Below are 24508 nucleotides of genomic sequence, written 5' to 3' on the forward strand. Positions count from 1 at the left end.
CACCAACAAACAGCCGAATTGAAAATAATAGAAGTAAACTCATGTAAAATAAAATATACGTTAAGTGAATTTACATATTCGTCGTTAATCAAAACGGAGGAAGAGAGAAGCACGATTTTGGACGTGCTTCGCGTACACACGGCCGTCGTCGTTATTGTTGAGTACCGATGCAGAAGAAGTCACGGTTTCCTCCTATGGCAGGCGCATCTACGATTCCGCCGTTGGAAGTTGGCGGACGATACGACTGCGGCATGGTAAAATATGGAAATACGTCAGCCCTTTAGGGTATATCCGAGATAAGCGCGTCTACGGTGGATATTAAGTAACATTAGGCCATTACTTTCGAGTCTGGCGCGGCAGAACTTTACAGGGGAGTCTGACTTTAACTCGGCACGCCTCTGCAAATTGTCCGACCATTAGGGTTACATCGCGCGAAAGATGGATACGTGTACACGTAGCAGCGTTAAAGTAAGCGCTGGCGCGAGCAGTGCCAATGGCCGATTCGACGAGTAATCCGTATCTTTTCGTCTTTTCGAGCAAATCGAATTACGATCGACAGAATACGTAAAAGTGTGACTGCGATGTGGGAATGAGAAGACCAACCGAGCCGAACGATACGATTGGAATCAACGCCGCGAGGTGCGAAAGAGCGCTCGTGACTCGCGCCGAGGAAATGAGCTCCGTGTGACTCTCGTAGGCGCGAGGCCTTTCGCTTTGTGTGCCGGCCAGTCGTGAAATTACAATCGATTCTTACGAGAGTTGTTACGGAAAGCCTGACACCAAAGCCGGATTTTTCCCCAAGCGATCAATTGATAATGACTCACTCTTGCCGAAAGCGTCGAAATGTTTCTTCCCGTAAAATTATTAAATTGTCGATTTCCAATCAAGTTTCACGTCTTACGTTCGTTGAATATTTCCGCACGGAAAAAAATCTAGTTGTATTAACCAGAAAGGGAAGAACTAGATGTGTCGAGGGCGAGAGCGGAAATTTCAGACATCATCGGAGTCAAAGTAAAGGTAAATGACTTTCCGAGACGCGAAGTCTATTTCTAACGAATTCGCGCTACGAGCTTGAAGTGATCCTTTTTTTCGCATTTTCGCATCGGGACATATTATACATGTATATGCCGTGATACAAATTGCTCCGATATAACGAATTACGAGTGAACGCGAATTGTGGTTCTCACACCGACTGCGGCAGGCCTTTATCGAGTTTCAAGAAAAAGGTCGAAAAATATCACGCGTTGCGCTCCGGTGCACGACCGCAAAGGGGATCGGAAAAGATTCTTATCCCGGCTTGAAGAGAGAAGGAAAGAAAAGCAAAGAAAGAAGAAAGTAAATAAATAAAAGAGTAGTTTCCGTATGACGTTTCGTTCATTCACGGTGCCCGGCCGTTCGCGAGTATAAATAAAGAATAGAGAACCTGCTCATATCTCCCCTCCCCTCCTCGATCCTCTAATACTGTCGGACGCGCACACACGTCGATACCCGTTCGCACACATAAAACAGCGCCGCGAAAAAGGCATGTGGCAGGTGGTCGTATAATAGTTTGCATATTCATTGGTTTTCTGGCTTATCGAATCCATATCATCAACGGCGTGCTTAATTGCCTTCGGATTCCCTCATTAGCGCGAACGGGTTAATTCCGAAACTGTGTTCTGGCGCGAGGCGCCGAAAGAAGAGACCGCGCTCGCCCTCGGTCCAGGTAAACACGTCCGACGTGTTCGAGAAAATTAGATGACCGCGAAATTGTCATAAGTCAACAAAACTGCCAACACCTTCCACGTTTGGGTTAATTATATTTCAAGAACGAGGCGAGATTTCGAAAATATACGGACGCCGGCCTCTACGTGGACAGGATTGCCAGACTAAGTTTGTCGACTCGCCCGGAGATCGGCAAGGTGAGATTTTCTCCCGGAAATTGTCTCTTTCGCCCGGCGACCCTGCTGATGAATCGAAAAATCGCACATGTGACGCCTCAGCTTTTATCTCCTTTTGGTGTATGTCGCGTCGATACTTTGAAATCAGTTTTACGTGCGAAAGAACGTAGCAGCGCAGAAAGCAGACATTTTCCCTCGAAGCGGTACTTCGTTAATGAGGGAGTACCGCTCCAGGGAGAAACTTCATCGTCGCTCCGCGAAGGAACTATAGTGCCCGTTGTGCAATCTACGATATCGCGTTTTACGTCTGTTATCTCGTAATTACGGAGGCATTACACACGAGCGGCGCACGTCCGCGCGCTAAAGTTCAATGAGTCGTGATATTTATCGCTGAATGCGCGCACAGTTCTCAAATTCTCGGGCGACTCTTCAGCACCGCCGGCGACGACGCTCGCGCTTTCTATGGCCGGGCAAACAATAACAATCACGGTGTGATTCTATAGCGGCTACGGTAATTGACGTGTTCGCGGTGCGTGTAAGACTTCCATAGGTTACCTACGCCGCGCGTCGTTCTTTTATATTTTTGCGCGATCGTACGGCCCGCGACCGCAGGAAACTCGCCGCGGAACTTTCAGGAGCGAGAGAGCCGGTCGGTCGGACGGTTCGTTCGAATCGTCGGTGTGGCGCGACTACGGCGGAGGAGCGACGGACGGGAGTTTTCGACGTCCTACGCGCTGTCTCCTCGCTAGACTTCATAATCGAGGATGTAATTTCGAGCAGTTATATCCAGGACAATTTACCAGCGCGCTATTCGCCGTGGCTTCTCCCGTCTAGGCCGGCTGAAAAGAGTAAATAATACCGGACGAATGCCCGCGCGAGTTATTAGCGGGCGGCGGGAATGCGCGGGAAACTTTCCAGACTGTCTCGGCGGAGGATAAAGAACGACAAGAAACTTCGGAAAATTCCGTCGCGCTCGAATATACGCTTCATGCACGGAATAAGCGGGATTTATCGGTGCTTTCACGGCGCGCGTCGATAAACAACGACTGCCAGTTTCCCGGCTTTATGTTTTATTCTTCGAAGACGAAAGAAGGGGATAGATGGATAAATGCTTTTCTCATCACTCTAGAGTATAGCCATCCAAGAGTACTTTAGTTATCCGAAAAGTTAACATTTTTTAAAGGTCAGATTCGAATGTCGCAAGATGAATTTGTTTGGACGCTTCGTAGAAAATGCAACGATGAGCAAAACAAAGATTAAAAATCAAATGAAGTAGTGAGCAGAATGAGCGTGCAATTTGTCTTTCATTTAATTTCTTCGGAGAGTCTTGATTGAAAAATTAATAATAAATCGAGCATTCCGAAACTGGACGTCCCAGTGGGAAAACCTCGAAAATATTGTAATACTGAATCACTCATACTGTGCGCCACACCACAGCGCGACTATCATGTTGCAACCGCGTCCACAGATCATTCTTAAATGCGGCCGATTTTTTCGACAGCCGCTCGGTCGAGAGGAGGCAAACTTGAGAGCAAAAACCGATCGCCGTATGCACAATCTCGAGAAGATGTGGGTGATTTATTTCTCGTCCCTGGTATCGCCATACGATTTAATCTGTTCTGGGACGCATCCCGAGGATATCGCGATTTCATCTCTGCCGATCGTCGACCAAGTGGAAAACATAATCCCGACGCGGTGTGTATATCTTGACGAGATATAAAAAAAAGTGATTTATTTAAAGAATATAAAAATATTTCAATATTTTACTTTACGGGGAACAAATCTTCTTAACATATTTATTTTATATTATTTTGCGTGGTTATATATCTTTATATATTTATTTAATATACTACATATATTTGTTTGTATTTTTAGAGAAAACACGCTCACACGTCACAATTATGAAATAACTTATCGTTCGACGTTGCCGTTTACTGCATCATATTATCTTATTACATAATGTCGCACATATACGCGCGCAGTGTAAACTATCGTTTAGAGAGCGTGCGTTATAAGTTTTGTGTGAATATTAAAATGGACGAGCGTAGGACCTCCGCTAATAAAACGGGCATTTATTATTTATATCGCGTCCCGGCAATCAACAACATACTACGCAGCGAGTGCTACGTTCGTGTCAAGAAAGTGCCATAACTTTCTGCCCCGTAATGATTATAATCTGGGTTTTGTTACCTGTAATCACAGCTACAATGTATCTTTGAATTATGTTTATTCTCAGATTCTAATCAGCGAGAGGAGAATGGTCAAAAATGTGGCTCCCAGATTAAGTTTACACACCGCCTGTTATATTATAACGTTATCGCGCGAAGGGACTCCGCTGATAACGGCACGAGGAAATTATCAATAGGAATTTGCATATCATTCTGCATTTATATATATATATGCGTCCAAATTTAATCGTTTATTTCTGCGTTAAAACGTATCGCTTGTATTTTCTCGTGTTTGATAACAAACTTTCGTCGGTGTTCTTTAAACTTTTCCAAGCGCGAAAGCGCATTTTCGAGCGATAAAAGTGAATTGAACAGGAACATTCCTCCCAATAATTAACAGCAAATTAGGCATTATCAGTGCAATTGAGAGCACTATACAAATCTGCTCACGTTAAAGTAAACTTTTTCAAGTTCTCAAACGTTTCGGGCGAAAACTTGACAAAACGTCATTGTGTGCCACGAAGCATCGTTTGAGAAACGTTAACCCACGTGATCGATCTCCTTTGATACTCGAGCCTCTCTTAAGAATCCTCGGCTATCTCTCGCCTTATTTATTACCTCGTCGCAGCTATCAACTTCGCCGATTTCACAGGGTGCTCTTAAATCAGCGCATTCGAGCGCACACGTATCTCCTAGCCGTGGGCTGATATATAGTGGATAAATCGATTTGTTAATCGTCCTCGAGACCGTGTGTGCATAATGTCTGCGAATTAATTACGATGGCGACGTGCCCGCGCGAGATCGTTCATCGAATGGTCCACGCGTGGGCGTTAGATCGGAGTCTTACATCGTAAAGTATGCCTCGGAGCTGTTATTCCCGCGGTTATTCTCAAGTTAGGTCGCGACAAACTCTGAAGACGGTTACTTCAATTGTGAATGAAAACCTGAAATAAATTTATATATATATATATATATATATATATATATATAAATTTATTTCAGGTNATCTGCATTACAATGAAACCTTTGATTTTTCTGTCGCGAAACGACAAGTAATTCGCAAGTCCCTTTCTTTGAAAAGAGATAATTATTTATTATTTGTTTGATTAATTATTTGCTGACTGTAAACAGATCGACTGGATGAAATTAAGAAGCGAAAGACGATGCGGGATCGGCATGCGAATCGAAGTCGTTTATTGTACAGGTTGTAACGCGCGAGTCGTCGCGTTCCGCGGGCCCGTGCGATGCTCGCGATCGAGCTTGAAACTTTATTAGACAATTACATCGGTCATCTCTGCCCGATATAATCGTAGCTGCCGGTGTAATTTCGCTAATTAGTAGAGCGCTCGTTAACTCGCGTCACTTCGGCATCCGCTCTCTTGCTCAATTTTCTTCGATTAGCGCGGCGACCGCAGCGCGAACGTTTTGACATTTCGTCGCGCAATAAACTGTGTAATTCGTCATTGAAAGCCCTCTTCGTTCGATCCATCGGTCGCCTCGTAAAACACCAACCTCCGCATGTAATCGATTCCGCGCACGCGCTTCCAATGTCCGCTTTCTAAAGAAGTGATTAACGAAAATTTACCCGATTCCTCGAACGTTTCTACCGTCGTGTTCTCTCTCTCTCTCTCTCTCTCTCACTCCCTTTCTTTTTCTAGGCACCAATTTGCGCCAGAAAATATTTAACGACATTACTTGGCGACGCCCATATAAATATATGAGGGCGAAGCGCTGTTTTTTGTTGCTCGATATGTTTAATTAGCATAATTTCATGCCCGCCAGTACTGTGGCAGGTGGGACACGAGCGAACGGTCCCGCTTCCGGCAGACATGCGCCGGAGTCACAGTCGCTCCCGACACGATTTATACTTAATCCAATTATGCGAGAAAGCGAGCACAAAGCGACCGATCGAAATTACGGCACCTGAAATTGCGAAGGGACAGATATACTTCGCTCGTAGGGGCCTCATTAATATTATTCGCGCGTTCATGTGTTCCCTACCGCTGAAACCTTTCAACGACAGATTGCGGTAATTTGTATGTAATAACTTGATAAAACTGTGTGTCATAACTATAGGTATACCTCTGTACTTATTAATATTTCGGAGGCAATCTCTAACTTCAACATCAAATCACGGGAAGAGATATGATCGCGATCGTAGAAATTCGCCTTTCCCGTTTTGCGACTCCCCAGCTTCCGAAATCACGAAGAGCTTGCGTTTTGCGTCTCGAGCCGCGAAAATTCAGCAGACGTCATTACGCCGCTGCCCGCCGCGACGAAAGCAATACCACGCCCGTTTCTCCTCTTCACTCTTAGGACACCCGATGCCCGATACTCGCTGACATGCAAATCCCGGCGCAATCATTCTTACAAATTCGAGTTAGGTCGGGTCAGCTTGAGCCAAACTCGGCTCGCAGACGTGTAATCTGCCGAGCTAGCCACTAGGCGGGGTAATGATACGCTCGCGATCGGCGCGGAGGGGTATCTCGAGATAGTGGTGGCCAACTAGTATCGTCGTAAAGAGAGAGAGAGAGAGAGAGAGAGAGAGAGAAACGGAGAGGAAGGTAAGAGTGCTATAGTCGGGACGAATGGTGAATACTCTCGTCGTTGAGACAAGTCGGTGCTCTGAGAGAGCGATGTAGGTATATTTATGTGTATCTGACGCGAACACTTGATCTAAATGTATAGCCGCCGATCGAGCGGACCAACTCGCAGTGTTGTAAGTATTCCCACTGTCATTTGCTGAATGCGAATGCGGCCACCATAGCGGGATAGCTGCAAATTTGTGATTGAATAACACGCCTCTCTCGGTACTCGATCGATCTGCATTCGAACGTTAACGACGTTCTTTAAAGATACAATAAAAGGAATAAGCAACAAGGAATTAATTTTGCATATGAACAATCATGCTTCAATCCACAATAAAGGGGTGTCCTTACAATAAAATAATTTGTAAATTCAGCAAAATAATCCGGCAAAAAATGGCAATTAGCATTCTTAAGATCGTTTTGCTAGCCATGCAGTAACTGACAGATTTTGCTGCAACAGCACAAAATTTGCTGTGTCAGTAAATTATTTTTCTCCGTGCACGCGTTTTTGTCAAAATATATTTTGTCCGCAAGAAAATGACCGTCGGAGGAATGATCGCTTCTCTCAGAGATTTTCTCCAAGTAAAATCCGCTGTGTATATTCATCGTAGATTTATCTTATAGATTATTTTCGATTCTCGCGATTCACTGATTTTGCAAGAACTAAGACGTGTTCGGCGATGTGTTCCTCGCGGCGAGACCATTGACGGACTTCGACAATTCCGTCGAACTCAGCCCCGTTTCCTCGCGCTTCCTCGTTTTTGCGTTACGCGAGAGCGTTCATTTCGCAGCTTCGCGCGGAACGCGCGGCTAATTAAACGTCGGAAGAAGAACTATATCTGCAACCGCGCAAAACCGTAACTGTCAGTAAGTGGCGCAAAATGAACGACAGGTGTGAGTTATCGAGGATGCTGCGGTGAGCGAGGCGGAATTATTTTACGCCACTTGCCTTTAAACCTGTATAAAACTCTTCGAAGATACGCCCTCTTGTGTACGTTTCCGTTCGGTGCGCCGTAAATCGCGACTATTTCGTCAACCGTTATCGAACCTGTTCGCGCCTACGCGAAAATAAACGACAGAAAAATATCAATTTGCCTATCACGCACTCGAGAATTCTCATACATAAATTCCTCCCTTCGTATCTTTCTGCAGAACGCTACGTTTTATTAAATTTCAAGTGCTCATCCAAATAACAGATTTTTACGACGATTTTTGCAACCGACGGATTTAACACATAACGAGTTTCAATCGGCACAAACGCATTAAACACCGCGTTTCAGTGATCCATGATACAAAGAAGGATTTCACATTACAAAATCGAAACGTGTCCGACTGTATGCTATTACATAACACAGCGAAGGGATTTTTCAACCCCTTCGCGCAACTGACGAGTGCCGAGAACGCGCTTTTTATTATCCAGTCTTATCTAACAAAGTATTCAGGATTAATACGCTCGCTAAATACGAGACAAGAATCACCTGGACACGAATTATTGTTATTACCGACATCAATTTGTGCGTCTTTAAATTCGGCTGCATTCCAACGGCTTTTTAATTGCTACTTGTTCGCGAGACTCGACGCGGTCTCGTGTATGATGCCGAAAGTTAATTACATGGACGTGAATTCGACAACAATGTGGACTCCGCGATCATTTCTTCTCTTACTCTCTCCCTCTCTCTTCTTTTTTCCTTTTCTTTTTTGTATGAATCGAAAGCTATCCGTAAGTTAGTCCGTAATAATACCGATTGAGAATAATAAAGGGTGCAATGCGCGTTGTAAAAGATATCGTACACGCGACTGTCGTGGCAACGGTAAATTAAGACTTCACACGAGAATGTCGCTCGTTCGACAATTTGACAGAAATTAGTTTCTTATCCTTTTCATTTAGCGAGTACGCCCCCCTTCCATCCGTCCTCTAATTTATAAGTATTGCATATAATTATTTCTGTTCCATAAAATGTTTACTTTCCAGGTCTCTCTGGATCCCTTTTCACGAGAGAATCAGTGATACAAATACGTACTGTATCCACGTGTTCGCGGGACTGCCGGTGAGCGGCTCGTCGATTTTCAGACGCAGGAGATTTTCACACGAGTCGCACAAAATCCAACGTACATGATCATAAATTGGACTATTAGAATACGCGCGCATCGTATCGATTATAGAGCACGTGTAATACGTATCAACGCAAATTGATTACAGAATGCATAATTTACGTCATTATATGCGTTAGCGGAAAACGGATTACCTCAGTTGGGATATTCGCGGCTACCAGTTAAACTCATATATTTACACGCTCCTTTCGCGAAAAAAAGCCAAGCTACACACACATATACACACATACGTCGTCTCGCGACGCACGTGCGGAATGTATTCAGTGCGTCCTTCTAGGGACACGCGACGTTATATATTCATACGATGTGCCCCGATACATGAAATACACTGCGACGTGATCAATCATTCGCTGCGCGCAATCTCAATTATATCGGCAGCATGCGATAGCGGTCGCCGAGACGAGCAGCCCTTCGAGGGAGAATTTACAACGAAGCTACGACGTTTCCCGTTGGATAGCCTCTTGTAAACGTCGGAAATTAATAGAGACGAGCGACGATCGGCATCTCGCCGCGACTGCCGTAAATCATATCCGGAATCGTGCCGGAATCACTGACCGGTCTTTACGCAAATACCGTCGCCTTTCACCGAATCGCTCGAAGAAGCAGAAGCTGAAAAGCGGTGAGAAGTAAACCAAAGCGTCGCGACAGATCGAAGGTGATCGGCGGTGATCTCATTACTGAATCGTTTGCATGTCAATGTGGAGCTTTGAAATTGAATTAAACGGAACGGTATTAGGGTTGTCACATATTCAATCGTCACACTGAGAGGGAAAATATTGAAAAAATGAAAAATATTTATTCACTGGGTAATAACATACTTATATTTAATGCTAAATTGTTTTACTTATATAGAATAATCGCTTTTATAAAAATACTACAAATTAAAAAATTATATGTTTTCTTATTTGAAAATACTTTTTTCTCATAAAAATATATTTAATATTTCATACAAAAATCATTTTTAGCCAATAAGAACCGCGTGAGGGAAGCCATTTTTTTAAATAGAATTGACTCTCTCCGTTAATGTATGCACTACTAAATTTCGTTGCAAACATTTTATTGTAAATTTATCTTAAATTTTATAAGATCATTAAAAACGAATTATTATAGATTTTAATCCCTTGTTTAAAGGATGCATCCACGGTAGCTACCGCGTCTTAAGAATTATGCGTTCCGGTGATCATCGCAAAAGGCCCTCGCCTTTCGGTCGAAAAGCGGAAAGCTCAACGTAAAGCATCCGCGTTGCAACGGAGGATGGTGAAGCCAGAACGGGGGTCCGGGTCCTACCCTGTGTTTACACGGCGCGGCTCGCCGGCCCGTGAGCATTAGCTCTATCTTTGCACCGCCCAATCTCGCGTTCCTGAAATGCAAATTCTACCGAAACGAGCGGATCGCTCGGGAAATGAAGGGATGCCGGCGCAGCGCGGCGACGACGGTCTAACCGTCGGTTCCCGCGACTTGTCCCGGAACGCGTTGCATTCGTCGCGTCCGAAAGCCTCCATAGAGAGTCTCGATCCTTGCGAGATAGAATCGATCGATACGGTACCCAGTGGAATATCCGAATGGAATTATATTTTCGGAGACGCGATTTTATCCTTGAAAACATTCAATTACCAATTATCGACGAACAAAGCCACTTTTGGTCCTGCGACAAACGTGTAAAAAAATAAACGTCACGTTAGAGAATAATTTCGGTTCCACTCAACATCTACAATATTATTTAATAGATTTCCAATGACAGAGCAGCATTAAGGTTTAGGAGTATTTTTTTTTCTAGACGCGCACATTACTTGGTATAAGAATTTCGTCTAATAAGATGGATTACCATACTCCGATAAGAAATTTATTACGACACGTTTTACTGAGGAGTTTCACTGCGTAGCTGTGCGTACGTGTACCGCTAACGCGAGTACACGTATTCGCGACTGCTAACGACGATTACCTTAGCAGAAATAAGGCGATATAGAGTCATCCGCGTTGACGTATGTCGAGTTCACGTAAACACCGCAACCCCGTTACTCAGGACGTCCGTCATTTTCTTACTGCGGACTCCCACGTGATTTTCAATGGACTTTCGCGAGGAGAGTGCGAGAGGTTATAAATTTAACGATACAAACGTTCCGGAGCGCATAAAAGTGATTGCCGTAATAACAGCCGTGTGTGTGCTACCGAGAGAGTTAACAAAACCGAATCGACGTGAGCGGAGAACATCAAAGAATTTTGATTTCACTGTAATTCTCGCTAGGACTCGAATCAAAAGAGCGACTCCTTCGTTTAGTATCTTTTCATTTGCCAGCTTTCCAGCTGGCAATAGCTTATTATTTCTTAAGCTATTTCCAATCGAAAATTGCTTCTAGATCCTGAGAAAAAGTCTCGACGTAGTGTCCCGCGTTTTATAAGGATCAGTTGGACCTCTCTGTGAACTTCAACTGATGCTTGTATGGGAGAAAGTGTCGTACGTTAAAGCTACCAAACCCCGTTGAGCGGTGACATACACACACACACACCATCACCAATTTCGTTGTCCAGGGAGCAAGCCACACCCTGATAGGAAGGCGAATTCAGGATACGCCAACCATCGGACACAAAGTGCGACACGGAGAGTGAGTGCTGTCACGAAAGAAAGAAGGGCAGCGGCGGGTACTCGAACTAATGACAGGACTGCCTAATTAGGAAGACGCGCTCATGGGGAGCGAAGCTACGAATTGTGCAGCTTACGAAGGAACAATGGCGGGAATATCGCGATATCGTACGCAATACGATGACTACGTTTATACGGCAACGGTTAATCTAGTTTAATAACAACCATAGAACTTCCGCGCCCGATTAGTTCATATCATTTTAGGTCTAAAAATATACTTCAATTCGATGCAAGAGCTCACTAACTACTATGGTTGTTACTGAATCGGATTAACGTTGCCGTGCAAAGTCTACGTTTCGTTTTGAATAATTCCTCGACTCGACGGCGAAGACGCGTCTGAGTGAGATACGCCCTGCTTCGGTTTCTTACGTCGTTGTCTTAACTTCGCACCGTTTCTTCCACTCGCTCTAATCACAAACACTTGAACGTGAGCCACATAAATACCATTATAAACTGGTATAAATTCCCCACATCTTTGACGCGTCGACGGCAAGAAATTTTGATGGATCGTTTCGCGCAGCGCTTTCTTACTCGCCCCCATCGCGCAAACCCTCCGCCGGGCCATACGCTCGCTCGCTTCTATCCTCGAGAGAGAACGAGAGGATTAAGTGCGTCGCTAATTTGCAAAACGATTTCTCGTTACAGTCGGGCTTCGATCGGCCGCGTTTTTCGAAGGCAAAGCCGCGCACACACGCACGCGCGGCCGCGTTAAGAAAACACCCGTCCTTCTCCGTCGAGGCGAGCCGTGTATAATTACGATCATCAAGCCCTCTATCCTCGCGGTGAGAAAAACGGACGCCTGAAAAACCAAATGACAGCCTCTGGTGACGTAATGACAATGAGGTGCCCGCCTCTGCCGGCACCGGAAGTGCCCGCTACGCCGGAGGACCGAACGCCGCGCCGAGCCGGTGTCATACGCCGGCGTCTTCTCCGTGTAACGAATAAATGACTAAATTGCCACGGAACGAGGCTAATTATCGACCTTCGGCAAATAAAAAAAAGCGCCACTCCGCGGAACGCTCTCGGATGTGAAAGAATCTCGCGCGATCCGAACGAATAAAAGAACGGCCAGGCGGCGAAATCGGCCCGAACGCGTGAAAGTCCCCGGGCGGGTATTAATATCCGATACGCGTTGGTTCAAGAGCGTACGAGAGCGAAACGGTTTCCTTCGGCGACAAAACGAAGATTAGGGTTATTTAGCAAAGGGAGCGATATTACGCGGATTTTTCTTATTTTTATGAGGCCCGAGTGCTGACTTTCGACGTGAAATATCTCGGCGATTCAAGTTTGGCGCAATCCCAGAACGAGATTATCGGATAATTGCACTGTACTCGTCAATACTTACAGTCGTTCGGTAAAATTGAATAAACGATTCTTGTCGTGAGTATGTTGTGTGTGCGTATGTGTACTCGAATGAATATCAAAGTTCGCGTCCCGGTCATTAATAATTTAAATCACATTATTGTTGGTCCTCCATAACGAATAAACTATTCGATAATAGCTAGCAAGATTATTAGCGAAAACCGTACGACGACGATATCATGTCTCGCTCGTCGTCCACGAGAAGGACGCGACATAAATTACGCGTAATGACACCGTCTTGGGAATTTGCAATCTAAACGCGAGAGTCCTGCTATATACCATGTACGCCAAATATGCGAATTTCCGGGGAGCATGCTCATAAACTCCGATAAGACATTCGTGCTCGCGTTATTAATCAGTCTCCGATGTTCCGAGAAATATACCCTATATTTTGCATGATTAAAAGGGCGCAAACTTTTTCCTCACTTATCACAGTATATTAATAAGACACAAAACGATAAAAAATCTTGTGTTACGAACAGTTCATCTAAATTTTTCTGTTACTTTAATAAGGTGAACATGTAAAAAATATGTTAACAAAGTGGATATATTAATTTAATATATTTGTATGTTTCCGAACATATTTCGTGTTAAAGTAGCACAAAAATTTCGACGGATAAGCTCGTAAGAAAATGTATCACCACATGTACACACAAAACTCGTCGGAATCGAGCAACAATAATAAGGATCTAAATTTCAGTTGAACGGTAAATTTCTTCATCAGCTGGTGGGAAATATTTTACCGAGAAGAAAATTAGATCCTTTCGCGTCGACACTCGTTTAATTAATCGATGCTCGCTAATACCTCAATCTCATGTATCAAAATTCCGGAACGGGTTTACTTTCAACGCCGTGTCACTTAATTCAGCGAATACTAGGCGAACGTGTTCAGGTTCTCGCGGCCAATGATCCTCTTCTCTTCCTTTTTTACATTTCGGCAAAACGAATTTCGGAGAAAAGGGGCATGTTCCGGGCCCGCGGTTAGAAACGTAGCCGCGCACGCCTCGACAAATCGGCACAATGGTATTGGATGCCGCGCGCGCCAAACAAATCGCGGCTAATAAGAGGTTGATGCATGGTGCCGTGAACTGGAGGGGGCCAATACATAAAAATAAGATAAATTTTACACTTGGCTGGTGATGAATGGCGGGATGAATTATTGAATAGTTAAACACACAGCGCCGTACCGGGCCGGCCGGGCCCGGATGAGATACGTCGTTACCGATCGCGGACCCAGGGCCGCCGCCTCGCGAAACGGAGTCTCGAATTCCGTGTGGAAGTTGTCTCGCAGCTCGATCCTTCGCCGCGTTGGATCTCGATAGTTCGATTATACGAGACAATCCGTGCGCGGAAACCAGCGAGGTCTCAGGAATTCAATTTGCTCTGCTGTATATATATGTATATATGAGGCAAAAGTAAATCGATGTGACGAAAGACGATGAAGGTAGAAATAATTGGTTTGTTCGTGTTGCTCAGGCTTTTCGCACTCGATTCCTTCGCTCCTGCTTCTTCTAGCGTCCGCATCCATCCAGATTTAAGTGCAAGCAACACGAACAAATCTGATGTTACACGCGCGTCAATGACACCGTAATACGAATTCATCGGATGTGTTTTCAAACTCACGATCCGTGGGACGGACGGAAGATAATGCGGGAAGGGAAGGAATTGCGATGTAAAACGAAATAAAGGCATTCGGCGAATATGACGTGCGATAAGTAACGAGTGGGATGATGAATTATCCGACGATATTATCGTTACTTTTGCTTTCCGAGGCGGACGATTCTACAATTTTAATGGCTGGGAAAGCTCGTAATCACCTTCATCGCGAAACGCCTTACCAATGTTACATTTAAAAGGGTAATGGCGCGACGGAGGTGTACTCGCAGAAATATCAACGAGAGCGAGGCGACACATATTCCGCGACTATTTATATTTAAATTCTCTCGCGGCAGATCGCCGGCTCGGATAACGAATTTAAATTCCATCCGAGAAAGTGTAACGAAATTCGTGTAACCAGCTGGAGGAAGTCGACACGGGGATTGAGGTACGCGTGCTGCTGACGCAGTGCAATGGATAACAACAATAACAGCGAATACGCGATAACGACGTTCCATATTCAGTTTTTCAAGTAGTGTTTGTCGCGAAGGTACGAACGGTCCAAATATTAACGACTTGCGATTCGCCGTGTCGTGGAAAAATCAAAGTGAACAATTTTTTTTTAACAAAGAAAAGTGTTTAAAAACATTTTCAAACTTTCCAGTTCCTACCAATATATATGTACATTCTAACACATTCTCAGCCTCTCAAGAAATTTTAATTAAATTTTTTATAATAATTTAGTCCCTCAAGAAACTTTAATTAGATTTTTTTTTAATAATTTCACGCAATTTAAATCTTTTCCCCTGTAGCATTTTCGCATTTTGTTCTGCAGTATGACAACTTTCGTAAGTCTGTAAGCAGATATCACGATTCGCTATCCAAGATTTCTTCTCCCGAACAACACTCCGCTCGGGAAGACAACGTCGAAGACACACGGTAGCTCGTTTCTCAGGCCGGCCGGTCGGCAAGCGTAAAAAATCTCTTCATTAAAACGCGCGCGTAAATAAAATTGTCGCTGCGGATATAGCTGCACGATTTTTTATCGGGCGCCGAAATTGGTTGTTCGACATTACGAAGCTCGAAAGCTACGAGTTCGACGCCTCTACTTTCTCTCTCTCTCTCTCTCTCTCTCTTGCTCCCCTTCTCCCCTTCTCGTCTCGTCTTTTTTATCCCTCTTGTCCCTTTAGATTTCGCCTCGAAGGCAGCTCTCTTTCTCTGTCTCGAAGGACGAGAAAGGCGTTTCGGCGCTTATTGGTCTCCTCGTCGGCCGCCTCCGTTCCTGCGGCATAAATTCACCTGCGCGTTTCACTTCGTTATGGCTCTATTCACGGTGCCGTAACCGCGCGAGGACGGATATTCCTTGCTGTGCGGCCCATTCAGCACTCCTGAAACGCCGAAAGGCTCGCGGCGCAGCGCCTGCTGCGGGTGGAGAACGCGCACGGTGCGTCGCCAATTGTTTAACACTCTTCGAGCGATAAAACGATACCTTTTCTTTCCGGACGTGATATAAGCGCGACTAATGTAATTATAGAAACGTCCGATTGATTAGCGCCTCCCAATTTGAATTCATATTAGCGTAACGAAACCTCACTCGTGGGACAACGTAACAAAAATAAGTGATAAAAAAAAAGGAATTTCGTTTTTCGGAAGCGACGTCGATATTCGATGCGATATCAATCACACGCGCGACAAGAAGCATCGTTATAATTGGATACGAGGTGTTAAATCTGCTGGGTGTGGCTGGTCACGGGAGTTATGCCCGCCGCCAATAATCCTCTTGTCGCAGACGGGCTTTAGGTATTACACGCGGGCGCAACGCATCACGGAGCTGACTAACGTAAGGGGAGTCTATTAAATTACAGCGTGCGCGTTACGATGTGGAAAGTAGGTAAGCGATATCCTCTTTTAATTCGAAGCGGTATCGTCATAATCGCGCGCGCGCGCGCGCGCGCGCGCGCAGAAAATTAGCCGAGTTTACTTACACGCCGCAAAAGGAAAAATTTTGATAGAAGCGAGATTCTACATGTATATTTTTTTCTTCTCTCTCTCTCTCTCTTTTTAATATTGTTCACGCATAATTTAGCAGAGCAATTGGAACGGAATCGATGGCGCAAAAAAAAAATGCGCAACGTCTCATTGGAGCATTGACGACGCTTAATGGGCAACGAAAATCTTGGCACGCCTCGAAGGTCTCGGCCACAGTCTCCCCGGCTGGTTGAATGGAGCAAAGGTCTCAGAAGCGGGTTCATTACAAGGCTATAAACGCGCGTTATAAGGCCGTAAGGATGCGTGGCAATTACTTAAGAACTAATCAGCCGAAACCCGGCACGACGGCAGCTGTCCGTCAAGAAATCATCTACCACGGCTCGAATGGCCCTCTTCGCTGTGCCCTCGCGTAAAATACGTACACGTATTATTCATTGAGAACTTTTGCCTCTCTCCCTCTCCCTTTCTCTCTCTGTTGCTCGCTATAATTGAAAAACAATGCGGTGATCCTGGCCGAAGGGTATCTTTTCGACTCGCGAAAGACGAATCCTTCGTCGCGCAAATTCGCATTTTCGGCCATCGAAATAGTAAATAAATATATAATAATTCGGGATATATATATATATATATATATATATATATATATATCTTTCATCTTATTTCATTGACTCTTTGTTGGCCATATAGTCCAATTGTAGGTGCAATTAATTATATTTTATACGTAACTTAATAAAACGTGGTAATATCACAGTGCCGGTCACTGGCGATCCTCACGGTATTCAACGTGTTAAACTGATGGCTTTGTAGTGGTAAATTTTAAAGTTTAACGATTCACTACGAATAAAGGAACACGATTTTTACATTATCATCAAATTATATATAAGCCTAAACCACAAGTAAATCAGAAAATGGAAAACCGGGCCTTACAGAGACAATACATTCAGCACTTTCATGTTTCGCATTCGAACTCAATCGCCACTTTCGGCGATCCGCGGCGTCTGTTAGCTGTCGAGCCGGCAAAAAGTACACGGCTACCGGTGTCGAGCGAGATGATCTCGAGGTTGCTAATGGGCGAGATACTACTAGATCTCAGGCTTTCGGCTCGCGTGGATGGAGGAACCGAGGCGATTTGCGTGGTTAAAGGATCCGTTCGCGAGGGGGAGAGAAGATCGCGGGCGCGCGCGAGGGAAGGAACGAGAGGAAGAGGATGAGAGAGATGCCGTCTCTCCCGCACCGGAGAGGAGGCGAACGAGAGCGAAGCTGACAGTCGAACGAACGGGTCAAGATCGGGAGAGAGAGACTGACTGAAGTATAATCAGGTTTCGACTGAGTCCGCGGCCGCGTGTAATAACAGTAATCCCTCCCTGCGCCGGTAATTTGGCCGTTCGCTCAAAAACTCCAAATTATAGAAGCTGCTGTCATTAGGCCGCGGCGGGCACCGTGCGCGCAGCATCGCGCCGCGTTCCCCGAACCCGGCAGAATTTTGGGGAAACTCGACAGCGAACGCGGTCCGATCGTTAGCGATAAAGCACTTGACGTTGACAATCCCCGCGGCCTGGACATTTTGCGGGGATACCGCGCTACACCGACGCTCGTATACACGATGATGCGAGGTTTCGCGATACCAAGGCACCGCCCTCCCCCCTCCCCCTCGCATTCGCTTCGGGTACTACTCGTTAGAGTTAACTAGCTGTCAAAGAGCCTGGCCGGCGATGCGCGATTTGCGATGTAAAAGTAATGGGCGAGCGGAAGAACGGAGAGGAACGAGAGAGAGAGAGAGAGAGAGAGAAAGAGAAAGCAAAACAGAGTGAAAGAGGCCAGCGTGAGATTTAAAGAAACGCACGGTGAGCCAACGTGAGACTTTGTGGCGGCGGTGTTAATTGGTGCGCCGCACGTTGAACCGGTGATTGAATTTCGAAGAGAGATCAACGCGGCCAAGATGACTCTCACGCTCGTGCGGCTTTACGTTTGCACACGTCTGTTTCCTCGACGTTGTCGAATGACCAAGTGGCCAAATAGCAAATAAAAAGCCTCGTTGTAGGCGACATTTAATGCGAGAATCCGTCATCGACCTATTAATCGCGCGGCTGTCGAAACAAAGCGGTGAATGCGCGACGCTCGGCCGAAGCGGAATCTGCGGAATGACGCTGATGCGCCCACTAAAGTGCATTCGCCTAGGACCAGCGGAGCCCGAGGGAAGGACTCCTCCGACCGTAGAATCCTAAGGAGCCGAAGGAGCCGTGGAAGAAGCCGGGGAACGAACCAGACTGACACCCTCCGGGCATTCTCCGGCATAGAGAGCCCGTCCCGCGCTCTTCCCCTTCCCGTTCCCCTCTTCTCGTTCTCCCTCGCCCTCCTCGCATCGTATCAAAGGCGACCCGAGGGGAAGGAATGAGAGGAAGATCGCCGATCGTTGCCCGTATGCCTCGAACGACCGTTTAAAACTCCATTACGACCGTTCGTGATCCTCGCGATCACGGGGTACGCTCCTCACCGTGGAAGGCTCTACGTGAACTGGAAAAGGGTCCGACCGATTACTCAACGTGACACGTTCCCGAAGCTACGGGGGAGGAAGAGCCGCCTTCAAACGTCGAGGAATTGACGCCTGTCGAGACTGCGGGATCTCGCGGATCCGCACGTATCGTATATTCTCCCTCGACGAGTGCGCGAAATAGACATCGGTGCTCGGGATTATCGAGGAGATTTCTCAATGAGGTCATTAAGTCCCTTAACAATAACTACCAGTGAACTATGTGAAAGTAGATAATTCATCGGACAGATATACCGACTCTCTAAGGTGCAATCAGCGTATAATCACTGAGAAGCAGTCAGTAGCCACTGGTGGTGTATAGTTATAAATGTAGCACTGCAAATTAATAAAATTTCACTGAAAAAGTCTGTTAATAGCAGCGACTGCTTCCATCGGGAGAATCTGACTAAAGAAACAGTGAAAAAGATATTATTTATCATTATTTTTACCGGAGGAAAATAATTTGCTGGCATAGTAAATTGTTAGTTACCATGCGAACAACAAAAAGATTTGTTACACGAAGAAAAATAATTTTGCTGTGTGGCAAAATCGTCGTTGTAACAGCAAAAGAATTTAGTTGGCATAACCAAATTATTTTGCTGACTATATATCCAGCAGAATAGCAATTAATAAATCTTAACATAATCTTTTTGCTGCCTCATTCAATGAGTGGGTACTTTCACTGATTCGACTAAAGAGAGGACAGAAGGAAGAAAAAATTAATTAGGGTCGCTGAACTGATACAACTCGGTGCAACTTCGACGATCGCAAATCTCACCGAAAATAACCGTAAAGTATCGAAATCGACGCATAGCTGCGGCCGATGGAGACGATTAAGAGCATGAGCCACAAACGAGCCTCTTCTTCGCTTCGCAAAGTTTACGAAACAGTTTACGAGCGGCGTCTTCCTCTCACGCACGCGCGCGACATAAATTGCACTTCGCTGCGCTCGAGAGAAAAAAAAAAGAAAGGAAGACGCGGGATACATTAATAAAAATCCCGTAGCGCACGGAGAAAGACGGCCTTCAAAAATTAATTCAGCAGGTAAATCACGCCCGCTGCGCCGCGCTACTTTATGAAGACATTCAGGTGGGCACACGGGACGACGCGCACGAAGTGGTTGAAGTTAAAACGGCCTACCCCGTATACGTATCAGTGGCTAGCCTTCGCACATGTTCGCCTTGAGTCTCTCTCTCTCTCTCTCTCTCTCGCGAAGTCCGCGCGCGCTCGCTGCATTTGGAAGCGCAAACGCGACGACGCGCCGTTTGCGAGTGATCCATTCCGAGGTTAACAAGGTTGCGGAAGAACTTGGAAGAGACTCTCGTACGCGCGGGATTTTAGTCTTCCGCTTCTGCGCAATCAGCCGGACCGTTCCGTCTCTGTCGGCTTAACCGACTACCCTAGGCGCGTCCCTTTTGCGGCAGCAACCCCTTCGCGACTCGCGCGGCTACGCACACGCATGTACGCGCACACGTGCGTAGGCACGCACGCACACTGTCACACGCGAAGCACCGGAGCGCGTGCTTGCGAGCGAAGAAAAAAGGAAGAAGCACCTGGAGCATGCGAGATCGTCGCGAGCGGATTAAGGGCTTACCCGATTGGCGCAGATTGCCTTAATTTCTCAAACGGCGCGCGAGCGATACCGCCGGCTGGCCGTGTCTCGAGGAACGAAGAGGTTCCCCCCGGGTGCTCGACTTACCCAACGTGAGAGACGTACTGTACTGTCTGCGATCAAAGCCGACGGCGCGACCCTCCTCGGTTCGAGGAGCCTTCGATCGGAGACCGAACCGTTCGCGAAAAATTAGATACTCGACCACTCGCCGGGAATGGCGTTCGTGCACGGCCGACGGAAATAGATTGCGTCCACTTGTACAGGTACCTAGAGTACCTATAATAAGAGTATAGACACCGTATGTGTCTGGTTTCTGGATTGGCTCCGCCATGCTTGGGTCAGCTTCCAGATGTGTCAAAGGTTGCCTTCCAGCAAGAGGTAAAAGTTGAACAAGTGTAGTTATATTATCCACACTGAAAAGAATTAGTCTTAAATCAACATTATAGATATTTTCATATATAATATATCAAGTATATTATAATCTTCGTAGAAAATTTGTAGTCTTGATTAAATTTGCACTGATGCAAATATCACTTGCACTCAACTCAAGACTAAAAATCTTTTAAGAATATGATAATATTCTTGCTTATATATGAGAATATTTATCATTGATTTTTAAAGCTATGTATGTTAAAAGAAAAGTGAGCTTGTGTGTTTCATATTGTGATTAATTATTAATTTAATTTGACTTACACCCATTTTAATGGTATTTGAACATATGGCGTGTTATGGCTGTGAATTTCCGGTTTTAACTCAAACATGGCGGCTACGGTGTCTATACTCTTGTTATGGGTACTCTATAGATACCGCGATACTCGAGGCGAACAAACGCGAGGAGAGTATTCTCGTAGAACAAAATGCTGGAAGCTCGCTCTATCCTCTTCTCTCTCTCCCTCTCTCTTTGTGTGTTTTTTTTTTTCTTTCACCCGTCTAGTTCTCGCGAGTTTGCACTCTACTCACATGCAGTTTTCTCGCGAGTGATCGAGCTGCCAAAACCCAACGGAACAACACGGCGAAACTGCATTCCCATGTAAGTGCTGCCAATCTTAATTCCATTAACGCACGCGAGCTCGATTAAAAGTAACGAAACTTTCGGGGCATCTATCATCAATTCAACTCAGCCGCTCCGGCTGCGCATCAATGTAGCATCAAAACACCACCGGCAAACGACTTCAAGAGCGAACATTAAAAAAGTATCTTCATCACAAGAGTAGCAATGAAAGTGTGTTATTATTAGAGAGTCGCATTATTAATATCTCTCATCAGAGTTCTGCTAAAACTTCTCGGGAGAAATTGTCCAAGATAAATAAAACTAGATCCGAACTGAATCTCGCTCTGATTCCCTTCGAAATGATATCACGGGACGAATAAACGCCGCGTTTAAATTATCGTAACGAGAACGCGTGTACTTCAGCAGATCGGAGTTTTTATTAAAGTTTCTTCAAACGTTAGACACTGCTGGTGCTGTTCATGGAAAAACTAAATTGGCGTGAGACTCGAAGGCACCGTAAGATGGGACGATCGTACGGTTTGACGCGAAAGAAAAATGGCTCGATACACGTGTGTTCGGAACAAATAAACACGCGATCGTACATCTTATTCCGGCCATCATTGTTAGCGTGTAACCGTATTTCTCTCTCTTTCTCTCCAGTCTGACGAATCGCAAACGATCGTTCGCCGGTCTCTGTTGCTACCTAATACGCCGCGTATATACGGGGAACAACATTCTGTGACGACCTGTGCACCTGCAATTTCGTCGGTCATCAGTCGCAATATTACGGATGTAACGATCTTTCCCGATGTGTATCTATTGTAGCCTACTGAAAACTGCCTCCATATTGGAGTATTATCTCTCTTTACGATGAAGCGGCTACTTTAATCGCGAAATCGTCTCGTTCTGTCTCGATGTTCGGAGAAAAGTTCTCTTGGAAGGAAAGTAGAAACGGTGAGGAATTCCAAAGAGAAATATCTTGATATGTTTATATATCTATCAAATAAATTCATTGTATATATATATATATATATATATATATATATATATATAACTAGATAATCGTTTTTCAAGTATGTATTTCGAATAATATTAAACTATAAGATAAAAATACCAATGTACCGGACATGTGCATAAACACTTTCATTATTTTGGCATTTAAATACGAATATTTATATTTTTAATGTAGAATATACGTATATATTCAATGTATATACATATACTAATGGTCGAAAGTTTAGATATTCGTAGTTAAAAACCAAAACAATAAAAATGTCCAGGTATCGATGCTTTTCCTTAACCTTAACAGTGCATTCTTATATCTGCATCGTCGTTTTCAATTGTACTCTGATCAATATTAATTTTTATTACTACCGGGTGAATCGAGAAAACAATGTAATAAGGCGGGAGGTGGACGAAATCAGTTGTTTCCCGAGAAAAGAATAACAAAAGTCTATGAGAGACTAAGCGCGACTGGTTAATAATGCGAATCCAAGCGCGCTCGTAAAACGCGCTCGTGCTTCTCGCGCGAGGACGCTCAGCTGAATGGACTGGCGTATGCCTGTGTGTCGGTCGTCGACATTAACTTTACGAGCGAACGCACAACTTCACGTGCGAAGAGCCGGCGTCGTCCCTATTAGCACGGCGTTAAGACGCGTGAATTATATATGCGTCTGAGACGCGATACTTTGACGTAAATACTTTTCCCAGGCTGATTCTATAGTCCGTTTTTCACGTCGCTCCGATAACTTCTCGAGCGTGTGAAGAACTCATCGCGACGTACGAATCGTTTCAAATTCCATGTTAAAAATTCGCAATCCGACACTTCCAATGCCTGCAGAAATCTTCATCGTTGCAATGCGACTATTCGGATTGTTAACGAGAACGACCCGCGTCTCGTTCCACGACTCATAGACTGTTCACATCGATCGTTTGAGAAAATCAGCATCAACTAGTAATTTTATACCAAGTTATTATTATTTCAATGATATATCGAATCGATCGCTGAATTGATAGGGTATGTCTTCACAATGCGCGGTGCACCACCAGCTTCTAACGTAGAGAAAAAATTACTTAAAAATTTATTCACAGAATATAAGGTTTATTTCTGCAAAATAAACCTCTTATATCCCGCAGGTACCTTTTCCTCAGTATCGGCGTAATAAAGATAATTTGTTGGGAAATCACCGTTTGATAGGTACGTGAAAGAATCGGTAGAAGCCGGCGCATACAGACGGAAGGACGCGTCCTACATCCGCGCGCACAACCCCACTCGCAAGTCGCGGAGCAAACACACACCGGTCGTTCTCGCGTACCGAGCGTCGTATCGATTTAACGGACTCGCACCGACCTCTTTCCGTTCCGACGCCGTCTCTTGGTGGCGTAGACGGTCCCCAGCTGGCTCATGGCGACGGGGTTATTGGGGCCCGACGCCGACGTCGGTGTCGGCACCGGTGCCGAGGTGGGCGTCATCGCGGGATCAACGACGTGGGGCTGAGGGTGAGTGGCGGTCAGGGTGAGCTGCGATCCCGTGGGATAGCATGCCGCCGTCACGTAATCCGTCGGCGCGAGAGACGCGTTCGGCGGTGCACAGATCCCGGTGACCACCCCAGGTGCACCACCGCCACCGCCGGCACCGCCACCGCCGGTGCCGCCGCCGCCACCGCCACCACCGTTGCCGCCGCTGACGACGACGCCGCCGCCACCACCGCCGCCACCGACACCGACGACACCACCCCCGACCACCCCCAGCCCCGCCGAGGCGGCTCTGTCCAGCGCGTACACCGTGCAGACCGTGACGCCCCTTGCCTCTAGCGACGACGCTACGTCATCCTCTGTCACCGTCGTGGTGCCACCACCACCAGCTGCTGGCGTCGGTCAGCACTTGCTCCTGATGACACCGTACGCGCGGCAGCTGTTGCAAATTCGCCCTGCCGAGCGGCGTCGGAGCGACCACCACCGGGCAGGCGGTGTTTCTCTGTCCACTGTGCTCGAGAGTTTCTCGGAACCTGGTGAATCGGTGTTTCAGACTCGGCCGAT

The 24508-nt window shown here is 45.8% G+C and overlaps 1 protein-coding gene across 1 annotated transcript in view; it reads right to left on the minus strand.

The window, feature by feature from the left end:
• Nucleotides 1-23941, minus strand: part of LOC106745752 — a 186769-nt gene extending 162828 nt beyond the window's left edge. Inside the window, exon 1 of the mRNA XM_014621635.1 lies at nucleotides 23820-23941. Coding sequence (XP_014477121.1) covers nucleotides 23820-23941 — 122 coding nt within the window. The remainder of the gene's footprint in view (nucleotides 1-23819) is intronic.
• Between the last annotated feature and the right edge of the window lie 567 nt (nucleotides 23942-24508).

This window comes from Dinoponera quadriceps, unplaced genomic scaffold (genome assembly GCF_001313825.1).
Source record: "Dinoponera quadriceps isolate SergipeBrazil2010 unplaced genomic scaffold, ASM131382v1 scaffold1658, whole genome shotgun sequence".
NCBI classification, from domain to species: domain Eukaryota; kingdom Metazoa; phylum Arthropoda; class Insecta; order Hymenoptera; family Formicidae; genus Dinoponera; species Dinoponera quadriceps.